Below are 9,514 nucleotides of genomic sequence, written 5' to 3' on the forward strand. Positions count from 1 at the left end.
ACTCTGCTCATGAATGAAAAAATCTCAGTGGCCCGCCCTTTGCCGTGGGACAGTAAAGGCCTGAAAGAGGCCTACCAGGGAAATGTGCGAACGTAGAGCTCAAACTCAGGGAAGAAAAAAAAAGGTTTGCGGGGTATCTCTGGGCCACCCCGCTTCCCTCTCAGATCCTGGGGCGGAGCCCTCAAAAGAGGCCCCTTCGGACATCCCGCCCCCTGCTCGGCCTCCTCCTTCTCCCACCGCGGGAGATGCCAACTCCGCCCGGCTGAGTCACGGCCTGAGCTGCGGAGGAGGCGGGGAAAGTCGGCCCTAGCCCAGATCGCAGCCATCGGCCACAAGGAGAGCAGGCTGGGTTGTCAGAGATCATGGGGGAGAGCGCGCTGGAGTCGGGGCCTGTGCCCGGGTCGCCGGGTGGGGGCCCAGTGCACGCCGTCACCGTGGTGACCTTGCTGGAGAAGCTGGCCACCATGCTGGAGGCGCTGCGAGAGCGGCAGGGTGGCCTGGCTGAGAGGCAGGGCGGCCTGGCGGGCTCGGTGCGCCGCATCCAGAGTGGCCTGGGCGCACTGAGCCGCAACCACGACACCACCAGCAACACACTGGCGCAGCTGCTGGCCAAGGCGGAGCGCGTGGGCTCTCACGCCGACGCAGCCCAGGAGCGGGCGCTGCGCCGCGCTGCTCAGGTGCAGCGGCTGGAGGCCAACCACGGGCTGCTGGTGGCGCGCGGGAAGCTGCACGTCCTGCTCTTCAAGGTCAGTGACCTTAGGCATCCCCTAGTCCCCGCCTCTAGGCCACCACTTTGGGGGCTCCCGCCTTCCAGCGGTCCACCATCTCTACCTTCCTGACCCTACACGCCCTCAGCTGTGGAACAAACCCTGAGCCGCACCCACTTCTCACTTCCTACTTCGCGGCCGTATCCCTCTCTCACTCCCAGTCTGGCCAATCCGCGCCCTCCTCGCTATAGCTCAGGCCAGTCTGCACATTTGCTCAGTACCAACCACATGAAAATAACGGTTGTGGCGTTTCGGTGCCTCTTCCAAGCGCCCATATGGCTGTTGTCTTGTTTGACACCTTACAGGGTTTCATCTACTTTGCAAATTTGCGCTGCCTACTCTCCCCTTTCCCTGCTCATCCCTCTGCTCCCCCGGGCCCCATCTTCCCATTTGGCTCCAAGTCCCCGCACAGAGGCAAAGGGTGGAGTAGCTTCCTTTGGTGTAACTGAGGGGAGAGTTTCAGGCAGGCTCTGGCTAAGTGCCTGCCAGAATCAAAGTTATGTCGTCACATTCAGGAGGAGACTGAAATCCCAGCCCGCGCCTTCCAGAAAGCACCAGAACTCTTGGGCCCTGAGGACCAGTCGGTGCTGGGCCCAGAGCAGCTAGAGGATCAAGTTGGCGAGAGTTCAGACGAGGAGCCAGTGGAATCCCGGGCTCAGCGACTGCGACGCACCGGTTTGCAGAAGGTTCAAAGCCTAAGAAGGGCTTTTTCCAGTCGTAAAGGCCCGGAAGCAGCACTGCCCACACCAGTCAAGCCGCCACGCCTAGGGCCTGTGCGGAGCTCTGAAGGCCCACCAGATGGCCAGCCTGCAGCTCAGCCAGCTGTGCCGGAGTCCTCACTAGAGTCTGCTCTGGAGCCAGAACCTCCTCAGGCTACTAATGAAGATCCTGGGAGGCCTGCTCTTCAAATAGAGAGTGCAGCCTGATTTCTGGAGCTGCCCGCCCCACTTGGTGCTTATGCCTTGTCCTAAAATAAATCCTTAAAGCGTGCAGCACTTACACCCAAATAAGGAGAAAATCCTGCATCAACTGCCCAGTTCCCATCCTCCCTTCCTGGCCTTCCAGTCTGGTACCTTATGTCCTCCGAAAGAGGCGCATTCAACCTAATTTAGGCTCACCAGCAATAAAAATAATTTCTTGTAACCCAGACTCCATGTGAAAGGGCGAGGATGGGCTTGGGGGTGGGGAAGGCAGGAGGAGGGGTAAGTGTGATGGAGCCTGGAATGGGTTGAATGGCAAATGTTTCTCACTTTTCACTGAATCCTGGGTCTCCAACATTGCCACAGAGAAATACGCTGCTGGCCACTTATAGCTTAAGCACTTTCCTTGTGGGGACATACATGTAAGTGAAGTTTTGGGCCCTGCTAGGGGATGCTGTACAGTTCTTTGATGAAAACGCCCAGTTAAATGTCAACCAATGCTTTCCCATTTAGTCTCTTTGACATCCAACATTACTTATAAGTTGAGGTTTACAGGGATCTTTAGTCAGGCGTGTTTCCACTCTTCCTGCTTCCAGTGATGATCACTCCGAGGTCTCTCCTAGTAGCCACACACAACCCAGGCCATTGGGGTGAGGCATGGTTGAAAAGCAATCCAAAAGTAACCCTTGGTCTACTTATGTTCTCCTGCCAAAGCCAAAACACACAAACCACTCATTGTTTTCAAAAACAAATGAGTAACCTCATAGGTTGAGTCTAGGCCACTTAGAACTGAACATCTCTCACAAAGAGACAGCATGATGAACTGACTTCATAAGTGAAATGAATAAAACAGACTTCACAGTTTTCATGTCATTGCATAAAAAATATGATCTAGATGGTTTTTAGATTTTTGATACAGTTTGAATCTGAAATGTCCTCTGAAGGCTCATTGCTGGCAGCTTGGTTGCAAGCTTTGTGTGTGTGTGTGTGTGTGTGTGTGTGTGTGTGTGTGTGTGTGAGAGAGAGAGAGAGAGAGAGAATGGGTTCTGATTTAATAAGTAGATTAAGTCCTTGATGGATCCTTAGTATGTCATCGTTATTGGGAGATGGTGAAAATTAAGAGGTGAGGCTTCGTTGGAGAAAGTAGGTCACTGGGTGTGTGCTCCATACAGATGGATGCTTTATTGGCTGTCTGTTTCCTGGCTGCTATGAGGCGAGCAGCCTCAGACAGATATGCTTGCTGCCATAATCTGCCTCATTTCAGGTCAAAAGCCATCTCCCTAACCCCCATTAAAATTTTTTTCTTTGGTTTTTCGATACATACATGGCTTCTCTGTAGCTTTGGAGGCTGTCCTGGAGCGCACTCTGTAGATCAGGCTGGCCTTGAACTCACAGAGATCTGTCTACCTCTACCTCCCAAGTGCTGGGATTAAAGGCATGCACCACCACCGGCTAAAAATTTTTAAAATCAAATTATTTCAGTACTTGATACATAATAGAATAAATAACTGCAGTGTTAATTCTTCTTTGGAGGTGTACATCATGTCAGTTTCCGTGAACTTTGAAATATTTTGGAATATTCAATTGTTCACCATCATTTTGTGGACACTTCCATATCTAGCACGATCCCAGTCATAATACCAGTGGGCATGTCAGGGGGAGGTTATCTAACACCTCTTACTTTCTTCTTTCTTCTTCTTTTTCCGTTATTTTGAGACAGGGTTTCTCTGAGTAACAGTGCTAGCTGTCCTGGAACTCACTCTGTAGATCAGGCTGGACTGGAACTCACAGAGGTCCATCCACCTCTGTATCCTGAGTGCTGGGGTTAAAGGTGAGTGGCACCACTACCCGGCTAACTACCTTTTAAGGAAAATGGACTGTGTGGAAGCCCAGGTGCTTCAAATAGCTGAAGCTTGGCCCTACTTGGCCAGGTAGGGCAGTAGTGCAGTAGTTTGTTCTTGGCGTCTGTCTCTGGTGATACAGATCGCAGCTGACCTATACACATCTGGTGAAGCTGCTGTGGGTGCCGTGACTAGATTTGAGGACTGGCTGAGGCACCAGTGGGTGCTTCTAGATCAGACGGCCCATGCAGAGGATGTGCAAGTGACTGAGGGACAGCATGTTATCTTATGTCATCTATGTGACAGAAGTTGCCCAGTGACTCGGAGTTTGTTTCTGTCATATTAAAAAAGGAGGAAGCAAACACATGCATTACATCACTATACATGTGTGGAGGTTAGAGGACAACTTTTAATAGTTGTCCTCCACTGTGAGAATTGAATTCAGGTCATCAGCCTTATGTGATGTATATTTTTACCCACTGGTCCATCCTTGGCCCTCTGTTTTCTAATTTAAAACATTTTAAAGGTTTATTTTATGTATTTTTCAGGCATGTATGTGTACCACATGTATGCCTGGTGCCCATAGAAGCCAGAAGAGGTCATTGGATCCCCTGGAACTGGAGTTCCAGATGGTTGTAAGCCACCATGTGGGTGCTGGGAACTGAACCCAGGTCCTCTGCAAGAATCACGAATGCCTTTAACTGCTGAGCCATCTCCCTAGCTCCTATATTCTTTTATAATTTTTGATTAAGTTCCATTACAGAACAACAGTCATTTAGTGAGTACCTACTATGTGGCAGGCCCTGCTGGGTAAAGTTCAGAATCTCTCTGTCTCCTGAGTTTTCTATACTAATGGCACCATCATTTGCATAGAAACCTGAGCTTTCTGTTGGTTAAATGATTCTGTCACGCCTCCCACAAGGAAACAGTTATCATGGACTGGGCCTCAACAGAATGACTCCCTTTTAAAGCTCTTATCCATGGCCTTTTGAGTCCTCCTTTCACCTGACCAGGGTTAACTGCCAGTCCGGCCACACCAGACTCCTGACTCACACACTCAGTGTCTCTCATCACCTTCACAAGAAAGCTTTTCACCCCTTTCCTGAAGTCCTCTTGTGCCTTGGCCCCTCTGTCTCTGGCTGTGTGAGCACTGAAATGATGCCATATGTGGGAAATTTCACACCTGACCTCATGTGACAGGTCGGTGTGATCTGGGAGCGCAGGTGCACCAAATATCTTGTATAAAAATTCCCTTCAGGCTATGTATATAAAGTGCGTGAACACATAAACATTTGGGCTTGGAGTCCATCCCCAAGAGCTCTCATTGTGTATACGTGCAAGTGCTTTATTGCAGAATCTGGGATCCAGAAGACGTCTGCTTCTAAGCATTTTGGATAAGGGATACTGAACCTGTGTTGTCTTAGCTACATGCTCTCAGTCTCACCTCCTGCAAAACTCAGCAAGGCACATCTGTTTCCTCCTTGCTCCCAAAGCACCACGTGTCCAGCCCTCAATTCTCTAGTGACCCGATTGTGGTTGTGGTTCTACCTCATCCCTCTACACAAGACTGTGACAACTTTGCACTAGACACTGTTTTACTTATGGTTTTGTGTTGCTAATGCCCCTTTTGACCACTTGGTGTCACTATTGGGGTACCAGTGTCCTAGTTGGTGCTTCATATCCTCCCCTACCCCATTTAATTTGATTTTCCAGGGATGGGGCAGTTGGCAGACTCTGAGTTTGTGGGTCTGGGGCACAGGGATGCTTTCAAAATGGGAAACCAGACCAGAGGCTCCTGCAGGCTCCCAAACCTTCGTATTCACATCACCCTGGCTTTATAGCTGCTATTGTTTTTAAGAGTCTGCCACCTCGAAAGGACTGGGATGAGCAAGGTGGGCTTTATATCTCCAAGAAAAAACAAAGTCTTGTTATAGTGGCACAGATTAAGATACACGGGACTAGGTTAAATACAGGTTAATTTTATGCGGGGAGAAGTCACTTACATAAGAAACCGATGACCCGCAAGTTCCAGCTCCAAGGATCCACACCCAGGCTGCTCTCTGTGACCCGATGGGAACCAAGAGGGAGAAAACCTGTCCTGGACCCTAGACCAAATACCACACACTCACATACGCACCTATGACCAAACAGGTGTGGTCAGCGTCACAGGTGAGGCTGGTTGGATCTCTCTCTACATCTTGTCTTTTCAAGTCCCTAGGAATCCACCTGGTTTCCCTCCTTCAACCAATGAACAAAAGGAACATTTTGCACATAAAATAGCTAGGTCTAGAAACTTCTAGAAAGACTTGGCAAACTTCCAAGGGAAGGTGGAATGTTACTTTTTATTCCTTCTCTACTGGTCTACAGTAGCAAACAACTGGATCAAGTTGAAACAAAATTAGTTCTATTTTTCAATAGCACTTTGTCATATTATCTTCTCAATTGTCACAACTATAATAATTGTTAGCATAATTATGAATTCAAGGGCAAGGAGACACAGACAGCACCAGCTGTCTGATAGTACAGCATGGACATGGCTGATGGATCACTACATTTCAGAGGTTGATTCCCAGCTCGTTGGGCCAGAAATGGAAATTTATTCGTCGACTCAGCATGGTTGGCTGATCTGAAATAGCAAAACTCAAAAAAGATTGATTAACTTGAGTTCTAGTTTCATTAATTTCCTTACAAAATCTAACTGCCAAGTAAGGAGAGCAGCCCAGACAGAATGTTTTTCATCCTGCCACAGAACATATAAGGGAAACCAGACAGATCTTAGAGTGTGTGAAGATAAGTAAGGTTACCAAACCTGTTTTCTGATATGACATGTCTCCTACAGCAATAAAGAATACCTGCATTCATGATAGGGAATTTCTTCTCTGGGTAAATACAAGGAATCCTTCCAGCTTTCTTTTGTTGGAAGTGGAGGGCTCATAACCTCAGCCATGAAGACCCCCCAAAGCCAGCAGTTCCTGCCAGGTGGTGGTGGTTCTCATCTTTAATCCCAGCGCTCAGGAGGCAGAGGCAGGTGGATCTCTGTGAGTTTGAGACCAGTCTGGTCTACAAGAGCTAGTTCCAGGACAGTCTCCAAAGCCACAGAGAAACCCTGTCTAGGAAAAAAAGCCAATGGTTCCACTAAAGTGTCTTGTTCAATCTTGTCTATTATTAGCTGGTCTGTATTTGAAAAAGCTCAGGGTCCATGAACTTACTATCTTCCCCGGCAGCTCTATTTTTAGATATTGTAATGAATGGTGATGGTTAGTTTTTTTGTCAACCTGGCACAGATAGAATAATTTGGGAAGAGAGAACCTCAGCTGAGACTGGACTATAGGCAAGTCTGTGGGATCACATTCTTGATTAGTGATTGATGGGGGATGACCTATCCCACCATGGGCAATGTCAGTTCTGGGTAATTAGTCCAGGGTTGCTTTATATGATGAACTGTAACCTGTACTATAATAAACCCTTTTCTCCCTAGGTTGATTTTAGTTATGTTTATCACAGCAATAGGAAGCAAACGAGGACACTGACTAAAAACATTTTCTTTACCCTGAGACCAAAACTCTGCTCCCTTGATTTCCATGTGTGACAGTTGCTTCTCCTTCAGAGATCCGTTGGAGGAGACTCACAATTACAGGGTACACAGGGCTGACTAATTTAGGATTTCCCCAATCTTTTCTTGAGCTGAGCCATTATTTGTTCTTGAGATGTGTTCTTTTAAGTCTTGGTTTCTTGGGAGGATAAGGCAAGAAGACTACTGCGAGTTGGAAGACACTAGGACCTTCAAGCTCCTCTCTCAAAGTGCCTCCCACCCAAAAAGGATGCTACCTTTATGGAATTCACATGAAACTGTCCTTTGTAACAGATGTTGCTGTATTTGAGAGACAGGATTTCACTATGTAGTCCAGGCTGGCCTTGACTTCTTGATTCTGCTTAGCCTGCTGAGTGCCACCCACCATGCCCACCTTGTAATACAATTTGGAGTTAAGTGCTCTGTCCTAGCAGGGGTGGAAGCTATAGGGGAAGCCTCTGAGGTCTCTAGCAGTCTTTACATCTGCCCAATTTCCTTTCTAGTTGCTGACTCTTGTTGCTTTACTTCTTTATAGGTAGTAGGGGAAGCCCTAAGTGAGTGAAGGGCTTGAGTGAATGTGTATTTTGACACATGGACACAGTTATGTCTAGGACTCTGAGGCCTGGCTCAAAAGGAATGGCAGTTTTCCTTGGGAGTATGAGTAGGGAGTCTGAGCATGAGTGTTTATGGATGATGATCAGTGTGTGCAAATGCAGCTTCCTGCTCCAGAATGCTTACCGCCTGAGACTGCTCACCTATGGAGACTAGCCAACTCTCCCTGTGCTGAACCTAATAGACATAATGGGGTTGCAGGTTGGGTAGGTATCAGTTAGAGAACCCCACTTCATCCTGGTTTCACTATACACATGCCTATGAATTTCTTCTTCTCATTCCTGTGTTTGTGTGTCTGCCCCTTCTTCATTCACCATGCCTAATGAGGGTTCTGGGTCCCAAGCTGTAGGAGTCCTGGCATTTCATTTTATTTGTGTAAATGTCTCAAGTAAATCAGAAATTATGATCTTGGGAGTCCCACTGACGTGACAGGTTCACCCTGTGCTGGAGCTCATTCTACTCAATGGTCAAGAATTTCCAAGCCTTGAGTGTCACAGCCAAGAGACAATGTCACTCACATCACTAACTGGAACCCCACATCCAATGAGTCACCAAATCTTGCAGATGTTTTTATGAACTCTTGTGACATTTTATCCCATAAATAAATCTAGTACACGTGGGGCCACTATAAGTACTTGAGAAGAAAACTTACATAGGAAAGCCAAGGAACAGAGACAACTTAGCACAGTGAGCTAGTCATGCTATTTACTGTGAACATCTGCTGTAAGTGGAGTGAGTGGACACAGAGAATGATCAGAGCCTGGTCAGTCACACATACACTTCATATTCCTTGTTTTGTTATGATTTCTTGGTGGTTAAATTTACTAATGGAGGACACTGGGTCACACTACAGACATTTTAATTCATAGGCACTAGCCAATATGGTTTTGTTTAACCATAGTTTTCTGCTTTGTTGCTTTTATACTGGAGATGGAAACCAGGTCTTACCTATGCTAGGCAAGCATTTTACTGCTAAGCTGTATCTCCTTTTCATTTTAAAACAGTCTCAGGAGCTGGAGAGATGGTTCAGTCATTAGGAGCATTTGTTGCTATTGCACGGGACCTGGATTCAATTCCTAGCATCCACAAGGTGACTTATAGCCATCTCTAACTACAGTTACAGGGGATCCAAAACCCTCTTCTGAGCTCCCTGGGTGCCAACCACATATGTAGTACACATACATACATGTAGGTAAAACACTCATACACAAAATAAAATAAATAGACCTCAAAAGAAAACAAAAACCAGTCTCACTAAATTGTTCAGGCTGGCCTTGAACTTGTGATCCACCTGGCTCAGTCTCCCAAATACTTGGGATTATAACTATGGGACACTAAGTCTGGCTCCTGATTTAGTATTTTTATGTTTTTGCCCTGTAACTGAAAATGTTCTAATAGATGTACCCCTAGTGACAATAGAACCCAAAGTTCAGGGGACTCATTAACTTATCCCTGAATCCCTAGCTCAGTTCTGGGATCTGGGTGGCACCGGGAGTGTAAGGATGAGCAGGAACTTGGTCTTAGGAGACCACTCTGTTTAGCGCTCCTTTTTATTCGCTCTGTTGCTATCTCTCTGGGATGACTAAAATATGTAGGCATGTGGGCACTGTATGTGGGGTCCTCAACCATGTTAAGGATCCGTGAAAATGTTTGCTGATTTACTTATGTTTGAGACAAAAATTCAACCATATATATATATATGGCTTTGGCTGGTCTAGAACTTGCTATGCAGACCAGCCTGATGTGGAACTCATAAAGATCTTCCTTTCCATGTCTCCTGTGTGCTAAGATTAAAGGTGTGTA

General features: G+C 47.1%; 1 protein-coding gene across 1 annotated transcript; it reads left to right on the plus strand.

Annotated features, from left to right (window-relative positions):
* Window positions 1-257: 257 nt before the first annotated feature.
* On the plus strand, window positions 258-1,910 carry Cavin3 (caveolae associated protein 3). Its single transcript, XM_005087450.4, has 2 exons — window positions 258-746; window positions 1,283-1,910. The coding sequence occupies exons 1-2, from the start codon at window positions 363-365 to the stop codon at window positions 1,691-1,693; spliced, it is 795 nt and encodes a 264-aa protein (XP_005087507.1). The 5' UTR covers window positions 258-362; the 3' UTR covers window positions 1,694-1,910.
* Window positions 1,911-9,514: the final 7,604 nt, after the last annotated feature.

Source organism: Mesocricetus auratus, unplaced genomic scaffold (genome assembly GCF_017639785.1).
Source record: "Mesocricetus auratus isolate SY011 unplaced genomic scaffold, BCM_Maur_2.0 Super-Scaffold_4256, whole genome shotgun sequence".
Classification (NCBI taxonomy): domain Eukaryota; kingdom Metazoa; phylum Chordata; class Mammalia; order Rodentia; family Cricetidae; genus Mesocricetus; species Mesocricetus auratus.

Excerpts from the sequence above, each read along its gene's own strand:
- Cavin3 (XM_005087450.4), top strand. The coding sequence starts at position 363 with ATGGGGGAGAGCGCGCTGGAGTCGGGGCCTGTGCCCGGGTCGCCGGGT. Across the intron at positions 747-1,282 it reads TGCACGTCCTGCTCTTCAAG|GAGGAGACTGAAATCCCAGC; the intron begins GTCAGTGACCTT and ends CGTCACATTCAG.